At 33.8% G+C, this 25,728-nt stretch overlaps 2 protein-coding genes across 2 annotated transcripts in view; both read left to right on the top strand.

The window, feature by feature from the left end:
• Window positions 1-815: 815 nt before the first annotated feature.
• Window positions 816-2,372, top strand: LOC148192644 (FCS-Like Zinc finger 2-like). The gene is made up of 2 exons (XM_088098069.1): window positions 816-1,327; window positions 1,864-2,372. Exons 1-2 carry the CDS (start codon window positions 1,044-1,046, stop codon window positions 2,045-2,047), a joined length of 468 nt encoding a protein of 155 aa, XP_087954195.1. The 5' UTR covers window positions 816-1,043; the 3' UTR covers window positions 2,048-2,372.
• A 5,665-nt stretch (window positions 2,373-8,037) lies between these two features.
• The window catches only part of LOC124822163 (uncharacterized), a 36,955-nt gene continuing 19,264 nt past the window's right edge, over window positions 8,038-25,728 (top strand). The window contains 21 exon segments of the mRNA XM_088099251.1: window positions 8,038-8,277; window positions 9,477-9,580; window positions 10,574-10,708; window positions 10,805-10,855; window positions 11,773-11,867; window positions 11,952-12,069; window positions 12,343-12,444; window positions 16,563-16,751; window positions 16,831-16,991; window positions 17,470-17,640; window positions 18,166-18,258; window positions 18,356-18,677; window positions 18,774-18,878; window positions 18,971-19,066; window positions 19,918-19,985; window positions 21,704-21,824; window positions 21,903-22,097; window positions 22,169-22,372; window positions 22,478-22,587; window positions 23,352-23,448; window positions 23,557-23,655. Coding sequence (XP_087955377.1) covers window positions 8,181-8,277; window positions 9,477-9,580; window positions 10,574-10,708; window positions 10,805-10,855; window positions 11,773-11,867; window positions 11,952-12,069; window positions 12,343-12,444; window positions 16,563-16,751; window positions 16,831-16,991; window positions 17,470-17,640; window positions 18,166-18,258; window positions 18,356-18,677; window positions 18,774-18,878; window positions 18,971-19,066; window positions 19,918-19,985; window positions 21,704-21,824; window positions 21,903-22,097; window positions 22,169-22,372; window positions 22,478-22,587; window positions 23,352-23,448; window positions 23,557-23,655 — 2,733 coding nt within the window. The 5' untranslated portion in view covers window positions 8,038-8,180.

The following is a 25,728-nucleotide window of genomic DNA, read 5'->3' as shown; positions in this document are numbered from 1 at the left end:
AGGTGAACAATAAAAAAGTCTTTGAAAGAGAGAGAAGGAGAAAGTATTAACTACGCCTTCATGTATAATTGAGCTTGAAATTCAATGAGCACGGAAGGCCAGAGGCGGGTAGCCCGTGGTCCCATTAATTAACTCTTGAGAAAACCAGAGTAAGAAAGCAGGACATGGTCACATATAAAAGGTCTCTGTCCTTTTCTTTATTTATAGTTTTAAGAGTTTGGTACAGTATTCTTAATTTTGTACTTATTTGTTATTAATATATTTTAATACAAATATTTTAATTTTAAAAATAAAATAAACTAAAGTTTGATAACCAAATACATAAATAATTATACACAATTATTTTAAATTTAATTAGAAAGCTCCAAATCTTAAAATATATGACAATTTATTGAACTATAAAAAAAAAAAAATATATATATATATATATATATATATTATTTATTTTTTTTTTTTTGAGAGTTACCGTTACTCTTACGCGCAGTGCGTGAGTTTGGGCCCTAGAACTTACTTACACCCCACCACAATTTGGCAAGCAAGAGGAGTGGGACATGTGAGGTTTGGTCCAAACTGGGTCCCATCACTTCTCACACAGCGCAAACTAACTGTTAAAGATCTTCCCTATTTTCACTTCAAACCCTCACGTTTTATTCAAATTACAAAAATGCCACAACATGTACAAGCACAGTTCCATTTCTTACACATTCAATGGCATGCCTGTAATTTTGGGTGCCCCTCGAATTAATAATAAGAATAATAAAACTTTTTAAAAGCTAGATGCAGGTATTTGAGCCAATGGATGCACACAGAGGGATTAGTTTTTGCAATTGCAAGTTATAACCTGCCTCTCCTTATTATTGCCCTCTCGTTTCCGCATTCAACGACCAGAACAAAAAAACTTTCACCTACCACTTTATAAAACCCTTCTCATCTCCTTTTCCCAATCACTCTCTGTTCATTGTGTTCCTTCGTTCCTTCCACAAACCAAACCCAGGGAAACACTTTTCCTTTCGGTTTCCTAAGAGAAACAGTGAAAACAAACCATGGCCGGTTCTTCCAAGAGACATTGTTTCTCCGAAGAGGACGGTTGGATTTCTTCCACGGACTATTCTGGGCACAACTACTCCCATCACAGCCAACATGGTTTTGTTTCTAGAACATTGGGTTTTGGCACTTTCTACAACAGAGGTTTCAGGAACCCCTCTATTCTTTCCCCAAGATCTGGGAGATTTTATGATGCCAGATTCGAAGATCACCGACCCCACTTTCTTCAAGCTTGTTTTCTTTGCAAGAAGCCACTCGGGGATCGAGACATCTTCATGTACAGGTTCAATTTACAGAATTCATCTTCTTGCACCATCGATTAGTAATATACATATTACATTCCTCAATCCGTACCCTTTTTGAGAAATTAGATTTAAATTAGATTCCTTCGGGCTTCCAGTTTTTATTATGATTCTTAATCTAAATCTTTCTTTCTCCATCCCTTTATTTTTTAGATTGTTACATGTTTTTGTTCTCAACAGTCTGTTGTTATGGTTAATTGAGTGATATGCAATTGCAGTGTCATGAATTTATGGGAAATTGAAAATCTTGATATGTATGTCGGTAGGTAACGACTAGGTCTTGAAACGTGTGATGCTGGGATATCTTAATAATTTATATTTTTGTTAAAATTTGTACCCAAGAGGGTTGTTTCTTGTCAGGATCTAACAAAAGTGAAGGTTTTTCCTTTTTTTTCTTCAATGGTGTTGCTTAGGTTTGATTTCGATTTTGTAATTTAATTTTGGTTTCCATTTGAATGTGAATGTTGTTGGATCTCTCTGGCATGGCTCTGACGGGTGGGAATTGTTTGTACTGCAGAGGGGACACGCCTTTTTGCAGCGAAGAGTGTAGACAAGAGCAAATAGAGAGAGACGAAGCGAAGGAGAAGAATAAGAACATTTCTTCTATGAAGGCTTTGAGAAAAAAGGAGCAAAGAAAATCTGTCTCCCCAAACAAGGCCCAGAATTACTCGTTTCGTGCAGGGACGGTTGCTGCCGCTTAGATGAAACTTGTATTGTAATAGAATACAAAGAAAGAAAAGAAAAAAAAAAACAGTTAAACCGCTTCAGCGTTGTCTAAGAAGAAAGGAAAAGAAAAAACAATGAAGAGAAGGAAAGTAGAAGTGAAGTTTTTCTTTCCATGAAGAAGGGTCAAGAGAGAAGAGATCCTCCTCTGAAAGGTTTTTTTGTTCATGAAGCTGTATATGGTAATACGCATAGAGAAGCTAGTTGCGTGTTGGATCCTCTCTCCCCAATGACTCATTTTTCAGGATTCTTGTTATTTTTTAAAATATCACATATATATAAAAAGGTATTAGTTATATAGTATTTTATGTGATGTGGTGGTTGCAAACAGTTTCGAAGTTTTAACGAAGAAACTTAACTGCTACTACATGTATTTCTTTAACTTGTTACAATGTTTTCACCTTTTTAAGTGAACATTAAATATGAATCCAAGAAGGGAGACTTTTATTTACTGTAGCTGTGGCCGTGGCCTGCGAAGAAATTGGGATAGTGGAAGTTTGAGGTCTGAAACACACTACCATGTTATTCATACTTTACGGAAGAAACAAATAAACTGTTGAAAAAGAAAAAACCCTTCTACGGACCTATCATTTCGTTTAGTTATTAACTAATAATTAGTTTTTACTAATTTTGTCTATGTAACTCTAGTTCATGTTTTTAAAAATCATTGATTTTAAGTTCATTTATTGATATATAGAAAATTTCAAAGTTCTCTCCTTTCCTATTTATTAGTTTTCACAACCCTCCTCCCTCTTCTTTTCCACGAACCTCCTTTTTCTTCTCATTATTTTGTCAGAGAGAGAGAGAGAGAGATGGTTGGTATAATGCGCTATTTTAGCTTTTATTACTGGTGATCCTTGGTGTATATGTCGTATAGTTTTCGCCATTACAAGTATTAATATGGAGGAAAAATTTCATTCTGTAAGATAATTTTTTTTTTCTCTAAAATTAAGTTTGATTTTTAAAAATATGTAAAAAAATTAAATGATGTAAAATATGAAAATTAATAAATGCGAATTAAAAACTAAAATGGAAACGGTATAAAAGCAAACATGTTCGACTTTTTTTTGGTATACAAGTGTGACTTATTTTTTGTAAATTTCTTCTCGCTTAAGTCTCGTAAGACTTTTATTATGGATGACAATACGGCTAGTTTCAATACCTCGCAAGGAAAAATACTAGACAAATTAAGTATTTTAGTCTCACTCGCATAGAAAAATACTAGACAGATTAACTATTTAGTTCAATACAAGCACCACAAGTTTTATGTTTCTTTCAAGTAACTTATTTACGTTTTTTTTTATTTCATAAAAATAGCTCATTTATTTGTATTAAGTATAGGATGAAAAAAATACTCATATGAGTTTTCATGGGTAAATATTTATTATTCTGAAGTAATGAATATTTTATTATCTGTTTATAAACGTGTGTTGGGATGCAAGTATCAAATTATCGTTTTATTATTTATAAATATTAAAATTAAAATTTAATTTATATTTTATTAAGTTAAATTTTATTAGTATTAAATTTAATTTATATTTTATTAAGTTAAATTTTATTAATATTAAAATTAATTTATTTTTTGTTAAGTTAAATTTAATTAAAACTAATTTTTTAATATTATATTATATTTTTTTGTTGTATTTTTAGTTAGATTTTATTTTAAAAATTATAAAATATTTTTTAAATATTAATGGGTATCCATGGATATCCATGAATATTTTAAAACATGTAGATATTTTTTAAATGAGTATCCAATACGTAACAAGACAAGACAGGTTAATGATTTTTTGTTGTTGTCAATTGGATAGTAGATAAACACTTATTCGTGTTCAATCCGCGTTGCTGCCAATGACGTGTTTGGCCGGTTAGGAGGAGTGGCGTTAATCCTGTTCGGGGTAGAGGCACATGGCTGCCGTAATGAAGAGAGAACCCCAAGCTTTCCCTATTCTTAGATGGGAAAAGAAACTCCGGCTACCATATTGACATTTCTTGCACATCATCCATAATCAGTTCAACATTATCAAATTTTAACGGATAGAACTAAAGTCATGCACTTTTCATAACATAGAGATCTAATGTCTTCATTTTTAAAATCGGTTACTAAACACAAATTCACCTCCTCGAAGTAAGCATTTAAGTCTTAAATCTACTTAAAAGTTATTTCTATTTTTGATAGACTTGAATTTAAAAATTATAAATTATAAAACTACAAATATTTTTTATTTTAAGAAATGAATTTATAGAAATTAGTATTTCTACTCATTTAAACAATTAAAAAATTATTAAAATTCTTATATGGCTCACGAACCAATTTTCAAATCTGTATGTCACGTATAAGAAAAGTTAAAATTGGTCAGACCGAATCATATTATCATTCCTAACTTTTACTTATGATTCTAACTATTAATGAATTTCAAGAATTTAAAAAAAGAATGACAACTTTTTAAATGTGTATACTTTTTATGATCATTGCTATATTAAATAATGTATTTTTTTTTATTATATATATATATATATATATATATATATATATATATATATATATATAAAGATAATTTTTTTTCTTGATGTACACGGTTATTTTCCAATTTTATGCTTTAATTTTTTTATATTAAAATAATTATTTTATCAATTTTAATCTTGTAAGTAAATTTAATCATTTTATTCTATTTTGTTTTTTAAACTTAATTATTTTTATTATAAAATTACTTACAAAATAAATTAAAATTGTTTAAAATAAATTTATAAAAAAATGTTTATATTTTATCGTAATAATACTAATTTTATTATCATAAAAAAATTGTAACACATGTGTTTTTAATAGTTACGATCAATATATGTCACTGTGTACAATTATTTGTCAACTTCATAATGTAGAAACAAATTCAAATAAAACAAAATAAAGGGTAATAAAACAGTTTAAGATAATTTTTGTTAGATTAATTGATAAACTAAAACAGGTATAGTAATTTCAATAGAACGAGTATAATGATCATAATAAATATTAAAAAAAATACGAAAATCATGCCATTTAGAATTAACCTAAGAGTTTAGAAAATAGTGTTTTACATGTGAGAGTATATTTTAAATAACAAGTTGGTTATTTTAATGTTAAAAATTTAAATATAAATATAATTTATGTAAACGATTTTTATTATCTAAAATTATATCATCTCTTTAAACTTTTATTTAGTTTTTTATTATCTCTAAGAATTATAACTTCTTATTTATTTGTTTAAATATTAAAGAACACCTTAGTAGTCCGAGGTTTTCAAATATAGTCGATCAGTTTTTATTACAGAGTAAGCGGATTTATATTTTTTTCTTTGCTTTGCACGTTTTTATGTGCATGTAAGTGATTCTAGTTTATATGTTATGTTTGAGTCTTCTATAAAACTTTCTATTGATCAGTAGTCTTAATAGTGTGTTACGATCATGTTTCTATTGTTTGTATGAGCAAATAAAGTGTCTTGTGCTCATGGAGATGTTTTAGGATCCTTGAGCTTTTTGGTCATTTGTCAGGTAAGAGACTTTAGATGTTTTATGTATGTGAATGAGATATTGTTGATTGAATTTGGTTTGTTGAATCTGATTTACTTTTATGCTTAACTCTATGGTATGTTTGATTGCTTGAAACGCGTGTTAGTTGTGCTAGACTGTGGTGATTAAGAAAATTGAGGAATTAACCATTTGATCAAGTTGGTGTTCATTATGACATTAAGAACTAATTTTGAACTAAACATCGTGTTAGGAATGCCGATTTAATCATATATGAACATGTCATTTGTTTCCCAAATCACATGTTTTAAATGGAAATTTTTTGATATGACATTGAGCGAGATTGTTGTAGCTTTCAGTGCTAGCTTGAAATTTTAAGTTTGGAAGCATTTTAGCTGCAACTCGCTAAGCACAACTTTTTTCCACTTAGCAACCATTTTTGCGAATGATTTGAGGCTGACCGGTGGCAAGGCACTGTTGAGTGCCACTCTCCATTACAAGTCTGGAATAATTTTATGTTCAGCTCGCTGAGTGACATAAATGTCTCGTTGAGCGGGCCATTTTGTAAGAAGAATGCAATTGAGTGCCATTTCATATTCCATGTTTTTGGTTAATTTTTTGTTGTTGTTTGGTATTGATTTGTATATTTTTTATGTTGCTGGTGAGTACAATGACCATATGATAATTATATATATATATATAATATATATATATATATATATAACAATTATTGATACGTTGATGACTGATTTAGTTATTGAGAGAAATTTTAAGGAGAAATAATGTGTCTTGGTGACTATTTAGTGTATGCTTGACATATGAGAGTTCAAAAGAAGGTATCCAACTATACTATCAGTCATTCAACTTAGAGATGAATGGGGTGGATAAGAGAATGACAAGAGGTATTTACTCTAGACTTTTGGTTTTAGATGTAAAAAATTAACTCCATGAGTAGTATGGTATAATTCATGTGTTTATGATTAATTATGTAAAACATAAATACTACTACGAGTGCATATCTACATTGAAACCCCCTGTCAAAACATGTATTTGAATAATGGAGTCTAGATTTATCTGTATGAGTTATGATATTTATAACTATTGATATAATGTTATATGTTTTAAATTGTTTATGAAGTTTCCTTTTAAACATTATACTTCTTTTTTTTTTTTGTAATGTTTCTATTTTACAATGATCACCCTATTTAGTATGAAAATGAGTCACGAGTAACATATTTTTAGTGAAAGTCAAGGATACTGTGAGTGATATTTTTGTTTTTAAATAGTTTTGTATAACGATTTCTTACTTTTTGAAAAACTTATTTAGTTTTTTTTACTTTATATATATATATATATATATATTATATTATGTTAGCATAATTATTATTTTGGATACTTTATTAATATTCTATATAATTTCTATCTATATGTTATGTATTAACAAAATTTATAATGTTTTGTTTAATGTTTTATACCAATGAGATATTTCAAACATGATCCAAAAATACAATTTTTGATACGAAAAGTGTTTCAAATTATATAAGGCAAAATGTATTTTCAGATTATATAATTTAGAAATGTGTTATACAATATATATATATATATATATATATATATATAATATATATATATATATATATATATATATATTTCTTTATCAAATTACACAATTTGAAATACATTTCCAAAATTATAGAATACACTATTTAAAATATATTTCTAAATTATCTAATTTAAAATAGTTTTCCAAAATTTAAAATTTGAAAATATGATTCATAAATAATTTAAAAAAAAAAATTCCAGTGAAGTATACCAAAAAAGATTGGGCTGAAAGGAAGAAAAACTCTTAGAATCTAGATATCACTATTTTATGAGAAATCCGATTCCATAACTAGTTTGATTTTCATTATTTGGGATAAACAACGTGCTAGCTGCTTGCGATGTCAGCATGGCAGATCAGGCCACCTGTCATTTAATTGCATTCGTGAAGAGCAAGCGTGTCCACCACCGATGGACAACCGCATTGTAAAACGTATTTTGGTAAAGCAAAAAATGCTAAATAATATTTTTTTAATAATATGTTTTTAACTATATGTGCTGTATAATTAGTTAAAGTTGCTCTGATGAAGGGAACATTAATTAACAATAAATATAATGATAATTTTAATAACGTTCACTATTATAGTTTTTCACGACTCCGTTGCTGTTTGTCTACAATCCTACACTCTTACGAAACAGCCACGTTGTTGCACACGTGACCTCACGTGAGGAATTTTGTACGTGGTCAACTCTTACGGTTGAAAAATCGTGTATTGTAACTTTTGTTTTACACGCTCATCTTAATTTTATGCCATAGCGATCGACTTTTCTGGGAGTACCTTTCAGAGCAAGATAGTAGTAATAGTAGCATTTTCATTTCATTTTATATTTATATTTATTTTTGGGGCCAAAGCGACAACACGTGACCTTCAAGTTCCGAATCACTCGTTCCGATATCCGTTTTTCCATCCTCTTTTCCTTCTCATCGCCATCGTCATTCGTCGTGTTTTCGTCTCTGTAACCGCCGCGATCGACTTCGTCGTGCGGTGTATATGATCACTCCGCCAAGAGATGCTAGAGGATCAGGTGGCGTACCTCTTACAGAGGTACCTTGGCAATTATGTGAGAGGTCTCAACAAAGAAGCTCTCAAGATCAGTGTCTGGAAAGGTTCTCAAAATCTTGACTAACTACTCTTTTTATTTATTCATTTAATTTTCTTAGTCACTTTCTTACCTTATAAAAGATTTTGCTATTTCTTTTCACTTGATTGCTAGTTGAGATTAGAGTGAGGCTACGAGTTTGTGTCTGAATTAAATTTGTCGAATTGAAATTCAAGTGTTCAATCTGCTGGCAGCGCTAGAGCTACCGTAGCGAGTGTGCGTGTGTCGTTAGAGTAGCTAATTTTGTTTGAACTTATTGTTTTCGGTGGTTGTGAAATTTCTGCATTGAATTAATCAACGTAGTTATTTGGGCGTTAATATTTGTCGAATTGGATATACTAAGTGTTTAATCAGTTCGTCCTGCAAGGCTACCGTATCGATTTTCGCGAGTGACTTGACTAGCAAATTGTCTTTGGAACTGTTGTTTTTGGTGATTGTGAAACTTCTGCACTGTTCCGATCAATGTGGATACTAATTTCGGCGTTTATATTTGACGAATTGAATTTCAAGTGTTTAATCTGTTGATAGTGTCAGAAGAACTTAGCGAGTATGAGCTAGTGGTTCGAGTTGCAAATTGTGCCTGCAACTGTTGTTTTTGATCAATGTGGATTTTCTGCCTAGTTCTCCAATCATTGTAGTTTTGAATGAGAGTGGGAAAAGGTACGGGTAAAATGATTCTACTATCAACAATTGGCATTTGGCTATATTGGTTTTTTATGTTTATTTCCTCTTTCTCAAAATGTGTTGGAGAATCAAATGCGTAATTTGTTCTAGCTATCCTGATTTAGCGGTATTCTATTTCGTGGTCATTTTGTTCGTGAGGTCCATCTGTGCAAACAGATACGCATCTTAGTTATTAATAATCATTATTGGAAGACTGTGGGTACGTTTGAGAGCATGGTTTTGGAGGGGAAGGAAAACGAGGACAATTTTCTTATTTTTAAACTAAGAGAATTATATCATATTTACACAAATAAACTAAATATTAGGACATCCAACCTAATCTATAATTTTATTTCTTCATAAATAAAATCAAATTAGAGGATATTTATTTGAAATGAAAAATTTATTCTTTCTTCCTTTTTCCCTCCAGAATTCAACTTCCAAACATATCCTTACTGAGTTTATGGATGTAGAGTTGCTCGCTTTTACTTTTTATCTTCCTCATTAATTTTTCTGAAATATCTTTACCTACATATGAAACAGGCGATGTAGAGCTGAAGAATATGCAGCTGAAGCCTGAGGCTCTGAATGCTTTAAAACTTCCAGTGAAGGTTAAGGCAGGTTTTCTAGGATCAGTGAAACTTCAGGTTGGTGGGGGATCAACTGCTTACTCAGAATTTAGAAATATAATATGTTGAATATGGTTAGAATTTAGAAATATAATATGTTGAATATGGTTTATATATATATATATATATATATATATATATTTTTCATACTGCTTCCTGTAAGTAAAGTATGTATGCATCCATTGAGTCGGAGGATACTATCTTTATTATTCAATCTTTGCATAGATAGCCAAGATTGATTTTACTTTAATTTTATTTTTGTTCTTGACCATTTTTGTAAAATTGAATGGCCATTATTGACTCTCTTTCCTTCTACTGCAAACCTCTTTGGTCAAGGATGGACATAAAGGAAAACAAGACTGAGTTAGAAAGAAATAACAAGAGCTTAGATGAACAAATGGGAACTTTGAGCCTTGATCGTGTTTAACGAAGAAATGATAGCTTTAATTTACACAACAGTAGCTCATCAAAAGTACTATATTTGAATTATTTTTTCTGTATAATTTTTCATTTGCCAGCTTTGTTCTCCTATTTGTGTGATTAATTTGTGGTGTAACCAACTGTTTTATTTCTCATTTTTCTAATTTATATTATCTTATATTTGTTTAGCAATGCAATAGGTGATTCAATAGCATTCTTTCCTTTTGATTAACTAAAATTATCTTATACTTTATGGTTTCTGCTTTTCACAGTTGATAAAAAAGAGAGGGACTTTGGGGTTATTTCAGCAGCATGACAATTGTATAAATGGAATGATTTTTCCTATTTATCTTCTTTATTTTATAATTTCATGGGCATATTGTAATTGCCAAAGCTGTAAGAGCTTGTTTCTTTTCTATATATGTATTGGTAGGGGACAAACAGAGATGCGGGCCTCTTGGTTTGTTGTGGATTGTGGTAAAAGTTCATTATTGAAATAGTTTCTCATTCATCATGCACCCATTTAGCAGAAGTCAAATATTTCTTTCTGCTTGACTGATGGTCACATTTGATGATTGTGTTTATTTTAAGGTTCCATGGAGTAGGCTTGGTCAAGATCCAGTCCTAGTATATTTGGATCGCATTTTCTTACTAGCTGAACCTGCTACTCAAGTTGAGGGATGTAGTGAGGATGCTGTCCAAGAAGCTAAGAAGAGCCGAATACAGGTAAGAATTCAGAAGTAAGAGTTAGATAAAGTGTACTCACTTTTGGTTGAAGATGATTTATTTGAGGAAGCTCACTTTTCTTCCATTTGGCAACAGGAGATGGAACTGAAACTTTGGGAGAAATCACAACAGTTAAAATCAGAAATGGTACGAATTTCACTTTTATAAATGTTTTTTTTAAACAAATAGTAGATTTTCACTTTGGATTTTGTCCTGCACGATATATCCACCCAACTTTATGTTCATCTGCTCATTTTTTGGACATGATTAAAATGGTAGATCGCTGGATAAATACACAGAATTTTTCTCCCTCCAGGTTTTCTTAGAATTTGGGTTTTAGAGTTACTCAGCCCTATAAGCATCTTGTAAGCTAAGGACTGTGCATGTTTTATTTTAGTGACACATTTAGTTAATGTAGGGCTAAACAGCATCCTTGAGGCTACAAATTAAGACAATTTTGAAAGAGGCTGCAACTAAAACGTTGAAGAGAGAGTGGGAAAGAAATTTCAGAAAACATGAATGCTATTATGAAAGTGTGAAAATTTTATGCTGTGCATTTGATCGTTATATTATTCTCAATAGTCAATTTGATAACTTTCTAGCTCTAGTCCCCTAATAGAGGCTGCATCTGTCCTAATTCCTAGCTAACTCAACTTAATTGTCACAATGGCTGGTCAGCGGCTGATTAGGCCGCAGCTGAGTTCAAACATCACAAACACACTTAATACTTTCACAGTCCATGTACACTCATGAAATAAAATACATATACCTATAAGTTTCACCAGAGGACTGCCAAAACTGCACCACTGTCACAAAACTTTTGCTTGTTTCTTGTCAAAATCTGTATATGTTAACAATCAAAACTGTCCCAGAGTTGAAGGACAAATTCCAGCCTCACCCAACCCCAAACAAAATATTTCGCATGAAAGTTGGTAACAAATTTGCCTTATATTAAGAATACCTTATATTAACTCATGTCTCTCTGTGTAAACCTATGCCTACAAGTTTCTGTATTATTAAGAATACTTTATATTAACTCATGTCTCTTGTTCTTTAATCTTAAGAATCAATCATGGTTGGGATCCCTCATTGGCACCATCATTGGAAACTTGAAGCTTTCAATTTCTAATATTCACATCAGATATGAGGATAGTGAGAGGTAGTAGAAAATTTTGGAATGTTTTGTGAATGGAAATTAGATCTCTCATGTTATACCCTTTTATAGCCTCATATTTTGCTTTAGCAATCCAGGACAACCATTTGCAGCTGGAGTTATGCTGGATAAACTCTCTGCTGTGACAGTTGATGATACCGGGAAAGAGACTTTTATTACTGGAGGTGCACTAGATCGCATTCAAAAGGTTCTAATGTGACTTATATTGGCTGTAATGATGAAATCCTTTTGTACGATTAAGATGCTTATCCATTTGATAAAGTTTTAAAGTATATCTTGCTTTGGAACAAAGAAAGGTTATCTAAATTTTCATTTTCTTTCAATGAATTTTTTTCCTTGCCTGTGAAACATAAATTCTGAATGGAAGTAATGGTTTTGTGTATGTAATGATCAATACATCTGGTACTTGCTAGTGTTTTTTTTCTTTTTGTTAATTTCTTCTTTCTACATTGCTTTGCAGTCTGTTGAACTTGATCGACTTGCAGTTTATCTAGATTCAAATATTATACCATGGCATGTTAACAAAACATGGGAAGATTTGCTCCCTTCAGAGTGGTTTCAGGTATGTATGCTGGAGGGGATAGGGAAGGACAGTTATGGATTTACATAGAATTGTTACTTTTTTTTTACTTCTTTAAAGTCCTTTTCTTTTTCAATATTTATCACGTATTTAAAGAATAATTTTTTTGGGTATAGTAGGTAGTTTGGTTATCATGATGTTGCTATTTTCTTTATTTATAATAAAGAAAATATTGACTAAGCCGAAAATACAATAGTCACATAAGAGTTGAACAAATAGAAGCCATATTGGGTACAACAAGTGAACCCAAAAGCTCATCACAGACATGGGAATATATATCAGCAAGTCCGTGTAATGCCAATATCATGAAGAACTTTGACTATTGCTCTATTTCTTGGACAATAGTAGAGGCAAGAGGCAATAATTCATTAAATTCATGAAGAGCATGAATTTTACCCATATAATTAGCCATAGAGTCCGGATGCTGAGAAACAACAACATTGAATAAATCATGACAAACACCATAAAAATGTAAATATTATTGGTGTATAATAATTTGGCCTATTTCCAGACTTCAGAACATGTGTCATAGGAATGCAAAAATTGTTTTAAAGAAGAGTAAAGGATACCCTTGAGAATGATGCATAACTAAGCATCAATTTTCATCCAATAGGGAACCTTTCAGTCACTAAAGTTCAAATGATGGCGACAACGGCGACGACTTTGATAGTAGTGACGGCTGCAGTGGACAAGGGGTGACAAAATTTGTTCGAAAGACCCTTATGCTCTTATACCATATTGAATATAGTGAAAAATTATGTATGAGAATAATCTTCCTTGTGTAGAAAGTATACGTAAGGTACTTTATTTATAATAAAGGAAATATGAACTAAGTCCAAAATACAAATAAAGATTAATAACAAAATAACTGAAGATAAAAGATAAAGATAAGATATCTAATAATCTAATATATCTAACATTTATGATTAATGTTGATATTCTTGCTGTGTGAGAGGAGAGGAGTTGTTCCAACTTGGTTCTCTAGAAGGGTAGGGAAATTGGTGGGCTTCTGTTCATGGTCTGTCTAAGATGTTTTGGGGTGTGGTTCTGCTTTTTTATTGTAATCTCAATGACTCAGTGTCACTGTTATTTTATCATGATCCTTTGAAAAGCGGTTCTTTCCTTTTCCTGTTAATATTACTACAACAATAATAACCTTATCCCACTAGGTGTTTCTACTAGGTGAGGTACATTACATGGATCACATGGTGCTATAAGGCTTCGTTGAAGACCAGATTTTTAGTGACATCGTTCTCCATGATATCCCCCTTTTAAATTAATTTTTGAGTATTTTTCTTGGTGCCTTCAATGCCCATTTTTGCTTGTGTTCAAACTTAATCATTTTCTTTGTCATCTTTGTAGTGACAGTTGTCATGCCAATATTTCTTTGCATGCAATTGGAGATATTGTATCAGCCGGTATTAACTGTCTTGTGCATTTTGCATTTCACTCTCATTTTAACGTTTAGCTTTTCTGTTACAGTTAGTTACAAGTTAATTACTGGTTGTTTTAGTGCTGACTCAGCATTGATTACTCTTATAGCTATCTGTTAGGTTACGTATTAGGTTACTTCCCTCTTTTATTCCTAACACTATCTCTGTCGTACTCTATGTTTAAATTATCTGACCCATTTTTGTTGGTAGGGGTGCATTAGGTGAGATCATGCATGATCCTTAGATCCAGGTTAACTGTTAGGGATGGAGAGTTTACGAGTGAAGGAATAAAACATTAAATGCCTAACTGCCTTAGCAGTTAGGAAGAGCGGGGTTATTGGTTGTACAAATAGAAAATAATCAAATGTAGTGGGGGGGTCGATTGTTTTGATTGTAGTCTAACAGGGTTTGTCATCCCGAGGAGGGAGGTTAGGCTCTCTAGAGGGAGGTTATGCTCCCAAACCCAGTCCTTGTAAAGAGATTCGTTTACGGTGAATAATAGCAAAACTCATTCTTTCATTTTTGTTTCTATCTTTTGAGTGTTTTCTTGTTAGGTTCCTGGAACCTAACAATTGGTCCGACCTGCCGTTTCGAAGTGGGGGTGAAGGATCAAGAAACTGCCGGATCCCAAATTGGGCGCAAGAACGAGTTATGGAGAGACGACGGAGGGAAGACTGGAGGCGTTGGAGATTATGATGGAACGGGTGAAGGCTTGAGTCCGGCCGCTGTACGACGGGAACTGCAACAATTAATACGGATGATGGAGGCGAGGACTAATAACCATGACGGAGACTCGGATGGAAGTCAAACATCCGTAAATGATAATCCGGGGAGGCGCGATGAGGAGACTGGAGGAAGAGGGAGCGGCGATCATCAAGGGTGCAACATAACTGGAGGAAGAGGGTGGACTTACCCACGTTCGAAGGGCTAGAACCTCACAGTTGGATCAATCGGGCGGAACGATTTTTCGATATCCAGAAGGTAGCGGAGGAAGATAAGGTGGAACTCGCGTATATCAGCATGGAGGGCAGCGCGAGTTACTGGTTCAAGTTCTGGAAGGAAAAGGCCACCAATCGTTCATGGGAGGGCCTTAAGGCAGCCATGATCGGCCGATTTTGGAGTGGATTTCGGGGGTCCGTATTCGAACGAATGGCGACGTTGCGGCAGGAGGGAACCGTGGAAGAGTACATTCGCGAATTTGAGGTGTTGGTAGGGCAAACCCGTGGCATACCGGAGGAGCAGGTGTTGGGTTATTTTCTTGCCGAGTTGCGCGAGGACATCAAGGGGCAGGTGCGCATTCAGGACCCCCAGGAGTTGACGGTGGCGATGAGAATCGCGAGAGACGTGGAGGACGCGGCGCTCAGGACGAAAGGGGGAAGTTGGAATGCGACCAAGAATTCGCAATCATGGGAACGAGCGATCAGGGCAGACACAAGAAACGAGATCAATCACCCAAATCCGAGTCGATCGAGCGGGGCAGAAAGCGGACAATCGGTGAGAAGAGAAGAAGTCGCAACGAGTAGTGTAATGAAACCGAACGGTAAGGTGGGGCAACTGAACGGTATGGGCGGGAGCGACAATAGAGGCCGAATGGTGAGGAACCTGCCTTATCCTGAGTTCATGAAGAGAAAAGAAGAGGGACGATGTTTTCGATGTGGAGGACCATTCCTGCCCGGTCACCATTGTCCAGAAAGGAGCCTGCGGGTGGTACTCTTAGCAGAGGATGAGGAAAACGATGAAGAGGAGGATTTGCCACCACCTAAGCCTCCTAATCAAGCCGAACGGTAACAGGGGACAACCGAACGGTATCAACAGGATAGACCGAGCGGTTGCGATAACAGACCGAGCGGCCAAACGGTATCAGTAGGAGAGACCGAGTGGACAAGTTTCCCATTTCCAACCTTGAGGACAAGGTTGTTCGGCAGCGGGGTGTAATGTTAGGGATGGAGAGTTTACGAGTGAAGGAATAAAACATTAAATGTCTAACTGCCTTAATTGCCTTAGCAGTTAGGAAGAGTGGGGTTATTGGTTGTATAAATAGCAAATAATCAATTGTAGTGGGGGGTCGATTGTTTTGATTGTAGTCTAACAGGGTTTGTCATCCTGAGGAGGGAGGTTAGGCTCTCTAGAGGGAGGTTATGCTCCCAAACCCAGTCCCTGTAAAGAGATTCGTTTACGGTGAATAATAGCAAAACTCATTCTTTCATTTTTGTTTCTATCTTTTGAGTGTTTTCTTGTTAGGTTCCAAACCCAGGAACCTAACATTAACATACTCGGTCCATTATCTAATCAGATTTGTTTAATGGAATTAAAAAACTGATTTTTGAAAAAAAAAATGAAAATGACGTGAAATGTTGGACAAACTAAGAAGTTCTGTTTAATAAGGTATGTTTATGTTACAGGAACTCATCAATAAAAGTTACAAACCATCTAACCCCATAAACAATTCAGTAACAAGTTCCCCATACATAAGAAGAATAACATAAAAAGGAGTAGCACCTTCTAATATTACCAGGTAGAAAGGAAGAACAATGATGCTTATTATATTAACTTGAAAATCATTGCACTGGAAAGACTGAACAATATAACTTTATTACGTTTTCCTTGTAATTTTATTATCTTCTTTTCTTAGTTTCTTGGAAGTGATTTTCTTATAAAATCATTCAGATATTTAAGTATGGCACTAAAGATGGGAAGCCAGCTGATAATTTGTTAAGAAAGCATTCGTACATTCTGCAACCAGTGACTGGGAAGGCAAAGTACTCCAAGCTACTGCCAACTGAAGTTGCTGATAGCCAAAATCCTTTACAGAAGGCTGTGGTGAACTTAGACGATGTTACAATCAGCATATCCAAGGTTCATTTGACTTGTTTTTTCTTGTCTTTAGAGATTGTGTCTGTTTTTGTAGATAATCTTTGCATTTTTTTCTTTGTAGGATGGATATGGGGATATCATGAAATTAGCAGACAACTTTGCTGCATTTAATCAACGACTAAAGTATGCCCATTATCGTCCACTGGTGCCAGTAAAAGCTGATTCCAGGTCTTGGTGGAAATACGCCTACAGAGCTGTATCTGACCAGATAAAGAAGGCAAGGTATTTGAACCATCCGATTATTGTCTTTTGCCAAGCTAAATTTTGTAACCAATTTCTGTAGACAGGGAGTGTGATTCGCATAAGTAACTCCAATTTACAGCGTAATTTACTATTAAGTAACTCCGATACTATTCTTCGATTACTTTTTTATTTTTTTCATCTTTATGCTGCTTTTCAAATTTTAAGGAGTAGTTTCTCAAGCAGTACTAGGAAGATGCAGTTCTGAAATTTCCACTCAGCTTTCTTCGTTCTATTTCTCAACCTTCATCTTCAATAAAGTTCAGAGGATGTTTGGTTTGTTATTTTCTCATCAAACCAACACCCTCTTAAGCTTGCTGCTTCGACATTCAGAATGCTGTACTTAAATTTTTGAAAACTAATAGTAGAGCTTTGTGGCATCTATGGTGCTAGTTGATCATTTTTTTTATCATGTTTAATGTTTATATTTCATTGACTATGGATATTGTGCTTCTGTCAGTGGAAAAATGTCATGGGAGCAAGTTTTAAGATATGCAAGCTTGCGGAAGAGATATATCTCTCTGTATGCTTCACTACTTAAATCTGATCCCACTCAGGTTACAATTAGTGGCAACAAAGAGATTGAAGACCTAGATCGGGAGCTTGATATTGAACTTATATTGCAATGGAGGTACGTTGTTTGTTTTGATACGGTAGTATTTAATATTAATATTGAATTAATTATATGAATAAACAAGGATATGTGAGCCTATAATTGATTCAACTATAGTATCATAACCACAGTCTATGTACATCTGCATACATTTAAAAAAATTTAATGTATCATTGGTTAGAAATTAGAAAAAGCATCTTTGCAGTTTTCATTGCCATTTTATTAAGAATTCTTACTCCTCAATCTGCTAATATTGATTTTACTTCATTTGAGCAGGCAAGCTCTCTTTTTGCCTTTGTACATTGTTGAGTTTTGGTGTGTATGATTTGGAAACTGTATTATTATAAAGAAAGATCTATAGATGCTTCTTTTATTCACTGTATGAGCATCAGATATCTCTTCCTTCACATGCACTTTTACAACTTTGGAATCCACATGATTGGGATTAATCAAAAGTTTTATGCATGTTATATGTTACTCATATATTAGACCTTGGAACCCTCTTGTTTTATTCTTTGACCTTGAAGTATTATATATTTGCAGAATGTTGGCTCACAAGTTTGTGGAACAATCGGCAGAGTCAAACCATAACATTAGGAAACAGAAAGCACAGAAATCTTGGTGGTCATTTGGATGGTGAAGTCTTGTCTTAAGATATTTTCCTGTATCAGTAACTAACTAATGAATTTTGTTTTAGATTTTACTGTGAAGCTCATCTATGATCATGCTACAGGACCAGTGAATCCCCTAAAGAAGAAAGTGATGAATTCAATTTCAGTGAAGAGGACTGGAACCAGTTAAATAAAATAATAGGATATAAGGAGGGCGACGATGGACAATTGGCTGTAAATAGCAAGGCGGATGTTATTCATACTTTCGTGGAAGTTCACATGAATCATAATGCTTCAAAGCTTATCGGTGAAACCAAAGAGTCCGTTGCTGAATTATCATGTGAAGACCTTAGTTGCTCAATAAAGCTTTATCCAGAAACAAAGGTCTTTGACATTAAGTTGGGCTCATACAAGTTATCATCACCAAGAGGTCTCCTTGCTGAGGTCTGGCTGTCATTGACGTTAATGTTCTGCATTTTTTATTTTTATGCTCATAATTCAAGTTGTGATATCTGAAATATTTGTTTCACATCCATTCAGAGTGCGACTTCCTATGATTCATTAGTTGGTGTCTTCCATTACAAACCTTTTGATGATAATGTGGACTGGAGGATGGTTGCCAAAGCTTCTCCATGTTACATGACTGTATGCAGTTTGTCATTTTGCTCCCTTCCTCTACTTGACTTTTAATTTGTTTGCTTTACTTGTTTACTGATTTGTCTTTGGAGTTTGGCCAGTACTTGAAGGACAGCATTGATCAAATTGTGAAATTCTTTGGAAGTAATACTGCTGTAAGTCAGACAATAGCACTAGAAACTGCAGCTGCAGTGCAGGTATTATTTGACTTAACATCTCTGCTATTTGGGAACATGTTAAAATTCATAGCTGGAATTGGATATTTATTAACTATGATGCCTGGACTCTGTATATTGATTACGAAGGATAAGAGGTGAGACTTTGTGAAAGATAAGAGCGTCTTCTCCTATCAAATGAACCAGAACTGCAAAAAGCAAAAAACTTCATAATGAAAGCCAATGAACTTTTGTTTCATTTTTACCAAAGCCTTTAGACTTAACCCGTAGAAACTATCTGAAAATGGGACATTTGAATTTACTAATTTGGTACTCAAAAATGTCTGGCGGGGAGAGAGAGGGAGGAATTGGAATGAAAATGTACTAGGGAAAAGTTGAAAAATCCGAAGTCCAAACTTGGCGAGATATTTTGAGAAGTTTCAGATTTGATTTCTATTGTTTTTAATTCTGTATGTTGGCTATATCTTGATTTTATTACTAGCATATCAATCCCACAATCTCAGGCTTTTGTTTCCTAGAATAGGCAGTGTTTGTTTCCAAATTTATCCAATTAATGTATATATGTATATCATATGTATGTAATGAGACTAAACAAGAGATAAATGATTTTCTTCTAAACTTGAGAAAACTCTCTTATCTTGAATGGTAGTAAGCTGGGTTGAAAATAGGATCAGTAAAACCATATGGATTTTAGTTTTACCAGCTTCCCTATATTTCAAGCTCTCATTGTACTGCCTATGTTCATCTTTTCATTTTATTTCTGCTGACATATTTTCTAATGCTAAAAAATGGAATTTATTTCTAACTTGCTAGAAAGTTCTGTTTAATCTTGTTGAAAGGATGTTCTAATTAGCTTATATCATTGTTCCTAGATGACAATTGATGAGGTGAAGCGCACTGCACAACAGCAAATGAACAGAGCATTAAAGGATCATGCCAGGTTATATTTTCTGTCTTGCTCTATTATGTGTGTGAGCCACAAGTAAGAAACTGTTCTATCACTCATTTATAGGTGCTGATTGGATCCTCTTGGAACTAATGATGTACATTGTATAAATAACTACATGGACTAATGCCTCCAATCATACGTGTTAAAGCATTGAAGGGGTCTATTCTATAGCTATGAAACTACTATCTAGTTTCTCCTTAATAAAATGTTGGCATATGTCTGTATGCTTTGTTTTATCTTGTTGTACTTTGTTGCGTGAAATGCTAATTGTTGACTTGTCACAAAGTTGCTTCATATTATAGTGTAAGGTCATCAAGAATGATCTCTATCCAAAGTTCACAAACCCTTTAAGCTATAGCTAAAAATTTTGCCTCCATAATTGACCTTGCCACTTCATTTGGCTGCTCCAAAAAACATGTATCTTGGGGTTGGATCTTTGATCAATGATTGATTCCCCATTATTTGTTGTGTGTATCTCTGTGGACATTCTCCCCTCTTTCTTTGTTAGTAGCATACTTTTTGGGCTTGCCTTTATATACTGAAGCATGCATAAATTTACTGAACACATTTATTGGATAAGCTTTGTCTAGCCTAGTGTAGAATAGATAAATAAACTTTCCTCAAACCTTTTATATTTTACCATTTTCACTCTAGGGTTCTCATTCTCCTATCATATGGTTTTGAATTGGGTGATCCAATGGTTTAGCAACCCACTTACCCAACTTAATCATTGCCCTAGGATTTATTGGTTCTCTTGACCGAACAGATTCGTTGCATGAGCTTGTCTGGCCTAGTGTAGAATGGATAAATAAACTTTCATGAACCTTTGATATTTTACCATCTTCTGTTTTGGGCTCTCATAATTTCTGATCATATATTTGCACTGGGGTGCTCCAATGGTTTAGCAACTCACCCAACTTAATCATTGGTCTAGGATGTACTGCTTCTCTGTTTACTTTGTTGTCTATGAAGATGATCTTGTTGTTTATGCAAGAAGTGATTTGGCTTGTATCCACAATCTTAAGTAGGACACCATATTTAGAGAAAAGATTTAGGCATTCTCGATCTTTTTAGGGACTGATTGCTCAATCTAATATAGGTGTTTCTATGACTAAATCAAGCATGCCACATTGTGACCTAGTGACCTAGTGACACTCTAATGGATTCCAATGTAAAACTCCTATCTTGTTAGGATGAACCGTTGACAAATCATGCCACATTGAGACATTTGTTGATAAACTTAACCACGTTAAAATGACTCAATTCGACATTGCTTTTGTTGTAAATGTTATAAGTTAGTCTTTAATGCTCCTTGTGATTGTTAGTTTGTGTATTGGGTCGCTAGAAATCCCCTTTCTGTAATGAAAACCTTTTTTTTTAAATGAAACTAAAGGAAACTCCCAAGTTGTTGGCTAATCTGTTACTGATAGGTTGTTAGCTTTAAGAAATAATAAATACAATATAGTTGTCAGATCCTTGCACAATGTCACCAATCTAGGTAAAAACCTACCATATATTTAAAACAATTACTTAAGCAGCTCAAAGTGGAAGATGTTAAGGAAATGAAAATGTTTTTGTGAAAATTTTTGTAATACTAAATTATTCTGGATTTTCTTTTATAGTTTGTTGTTCCAGCATGTAACCGTTCCTCAAACAAGAGGGTTTCATCTTGAGAAGCTTTTTTCTAATTCTAGTTATTTATCTGTTAGGTTTTCATTGGATTTGGATATTGCAGCTCCCAAGATTACTATTCCAACTGATTTTTGTCCAGACCATACCCATGCTACAAAGCTTTTACTAGACCTAGGGAACTTGATGATTCGTACACAGGTAGACATTCCTGATAATTTTTGTAATGTCTTTTTTTTTTAACTTTTTTAATCTGTTAACTGGAAAATATTTATTCAGGATGATAAACAGCAGGAATCAGCCGAGGATAATATGTACCTTCGATTTGATTTGGTCTTAAGTGATGTATCAGCATTTTTGTTTGATGGGGACTATCATTGGAGTCAAGTTTCTCTGAATAAGTCAGCCCATTCTACTAACACTAGTTTCTTCCCAATTATTGACAAGTGTGGAGTCATCTTACAACTTCAACAGGTAAAACTCTTGAGCTGTTGGAATTTCTTTTGATAAGAAGCATTCCTACTTTTTTTCTTCATTGTGGTCAGATTCGTTTAGAGACTCCATATTATCCTGCAACGCGTCTTGCTGTGAGGCTTCCATCATTGGCCTTTCATTTTTCACCAGCTCGGTATCATCGGCTGATGCATGTGATAAAGATTTTTGAGGAGGAGGATGGTGACGGCTCTGAGTTGCTTCGTCCTTGGAATCAGGCTGATCTTGAAGGGTGGTTGTCTCTTTTAACTTGGAAGGTTAAACTTGATCTCTTTCAGATCCTCTAGGTTTGCTTGTTGTCCATGTAATTCCATCATAATCTGTTATACTTATATCATGTATCTTCTATAAAAATGTAACAGGGTGTGGGAGTTAGGGAGGCCTTGTGGCAGCGGAGATACTTCTGCTTGGTTGGGCCATTTCTTTATGTACTTGAAAGTCCTGACTCTAGATCTTATAAACAGTATACCAGGTACAAATTCCTTTCTTTGTGTCTTGTTATCATACTATATTACTAGAATTTGCATCTATTACATTTAAGGATTGCTATCAGTTTCTTCAGTTAGCTTTGGTATTGTTATTATAATATAGAATTGTCCACATAATAGGATATTATTTGTCAGGAGTAGTCTAAAACTTTTTTCTGAAAATGGTAGAACTGTTTATATTTGTTGTTCAATATTTGTTGGACATATACACACCAAAAATGATCTCCAGGGACTGTCGGTCCACTGGGCAGAGAAAGTTTTCTAAAGACTTCTCTTTGGACTTTAGATGTCATGTTAAAGGATAGAAAATAGATACAGTTTGAGCAGAAAGCTGTGTTAGAAATGCATAACTATATAGCCTTATTGTCTTTGTTACACATCATAAGAGGATATTTATGTTTTCTCCAAAAGAGATATTCATTCCTATAAACTAAATTTATTATAATAAGATTCGGAATATTTAATTTGATTCTTGACAAAGAAAACTAATACAAAGGGTGAAGACTTATAATGTAAGCTGTAGTTAGGTGCTACTGAGTCAGCAACTGGTAAACTCTCTTAAAAGAGTAGATGTTACTGAAATTACAGTGAAATGACAAACAAAAATTTTACATTTGGTTTTGTATCTAATAAAGTGTTTCTTTCTTATTTCTGAAGAATCTGGTTAAAGTGTTTTTTTAATTTGTTTTCTGCATCTTCTCTTGGTTTATATATGCTATTAACAGCCTATGTAATCATATTGTCATAGCCTACGAGGGAAACAGGTATCTGAGGTTTCACAAGAGCTTGTTGGTAATGTACAACACGTTTTGGTCGTTTGTAGTCCTACACGATCCAACAATAAGGTAATTTTTATTTTTTCTATTGTCCAGACCCCAGTAAAGGCAGCTTTCTGTTCATTCCATAAAAGTTTGAATTTCTACTCATAGCAATCATTAAATGATTGGTTGTAGGTTGTCGAGGACACAAATGCACTAATTATTCGTTGTGAATCTGAGGAATCAATGAAAACCTGGCATAGGCGCTTACAAGGGGCTATTTATCATGCATCAGTTTGTTTTCTTACTTCCCTTTCTCTTCTTGCTCTTTGTGTGTTTGTCTGTGAATTTTGTGAATGAGTTTGTACTTTTTTTGTAATCCTGATGTAATTTTAACAAATGGCAAATGTTTATATATAGTCGTAAAACATATCTGCATTGAGAAGTTCCATGAGCTTGCTACTATATAAAAAATGATAGAAGCAGTGCTAGAAATAGAAGAAAACAGAATTTATTTATTGACTGAGTCCATCTTTAATATGAATTTTCTAGATACAGTCTCAATTCTTTTTCACCAAATGAGTAACTTGAGGTTGAAAAGGGGTCAGAAGATTATATTTGTGTGATCTTGTTAGGACTTAAGTAGAAGAGGAGAGCTGATCCAAAAGTAGTCCATTAGGAAGCCTCGAGGCTCACTCACCATATTAAGGAGCTCATCTTACTTAATTTGGAGCTCCTAATATTGTCACCCTCTTTGAGGACCAACGTCCATGGTGCCCACCTCTCGGTGGAAGCACTAGCAAGTACTAGTTGTTAGGACATAAGCACGAAAGGGAGAGCCCAACCCAGGAGACTAATTAATTGGATGGGAGAACCTCAAGGTTTAAGTACTTCATCGATTATGCATAATATATGCAAATACAGTAGCATAAATACTAAAACATTACCTTTAAACACTTTAAATGCTTAATTAAACTTAACTTTTTAAATATTAAATTAGAAAGAAATCATTTATTGATTGTAAAATGAATGAGTATATGTATTCTCTGTTACACAAGTCCTATATTTAAGACCAGATAATAGACAGTTAAAAGAGTTTGTTATAACTAACTGAACCAGTTAGTTATATAACCAAACCAGTATGCAATAGAAAAATTAACATAAAAGGTACAAAGAGAAATAGCACGACAATAACGCGGGAAGGGAAGCATGTCAATCAACCTACAAAGAAGAAGCTACTTGAATGAAAAACCCTGGCACCCCAAAATAAAAATGCACTGCCTAGAAGGTTTGAACTTATGCAAACCACTGAAACAGAAAAATGGAACCCTTTTGGTGCAGCCTTGAGTGTATGAGAGAACACTCTTGCCAACGGACTTTCATGGCTTCTGGGAATAGAGAGAAAACGAAGAAAAAGGTTGTGTAGGGTGAGTTGCTAGGTTTTTGATTGTATGTGCCTATCAGAATAAGTGTAGGTGAAGAAAATGGGTTTGGGTTTTTACTTGAAAAGGCAACTTTTTTCTTTGATAGAGCTTGAATCTAATTTGCAAGATCCAATGCATAAAATATTTCTCTTTACACATCTCATATGGATGTCGCTAAAGCTACTCCTAGCAAAGTCAATTTTTTTCATGAGTCAGGATTAGCTCCAAAAGTTAGTTGTTGAGAGAGTTTCTTCAATATACAACACCAGAGGAGACAAAAGCATCCTAACTTGATCCAAGAACAGCTCAAACGCCATGGGGAAGTGCTGCTTCTTCTAACATACTTGAACCTTTGGAAAATTTCTTGAATAATAATTGTGAACTTGACCTTGATCACGGGCATTGATTAAAAGAACTTTATCCTGTACCAAGTATTCTATTTCTCATTTTGGGACCACTAAATATCTTTCTATGCAGCACCAGAGTTTCCTCTATCCCATTGATGGAATTAGAGTCTCTATATTAGTTCAAGGAGCATTGAAGGATGAGAATTAGGTTCAAGCCACAAATAAAGAAATGGGGTGCCTTAGTAAAGAACCACACATTACAATTTGTTGATAGACCACTAGATAAAAAGGCAGTAGGATGCAACATGGCACATTAGACCATTACAAAGCAAGGTTGGTTGCTAAAGGATATACTTTGACTTGTGGTGTTGATTAATAGGTGACATATTGATTAATAGGTGACATTTGCTCCAGTGGCTATGATGAATACTATTAGAACCATTCTCTTATGGACAACTTATTCTGGTTGGGAAGCGCTACTGTTAAGCACAAACAAAGTCCCACATCGGATAAAATAAGAGATCGACATGGGTTTATATACACATAAGATATCTCCATTGGTAAGAGGCCTTTGGAGTGGTACTAAATGCAAATCC

The sequence above is a fragment of the Vigna umbellata genome, chromosome 9, assembly GCF_029865625.1.
Source record: "Vigna umbellata cultivar VRB3 chromosome 9, Vumbellata_1.0, whole genome shotgun sequence".
Classification (NCBI taxonomy): domain Eukaryota; kingdom Viridiplantae; phylum Streptophyta; class Magnoliopsida; order Fabales; family Fabaceae; genus Vigna; species Vigna umbellata.
This window is presented reverse-complemented; position numbering and strand designations above follow the sequence as displayed.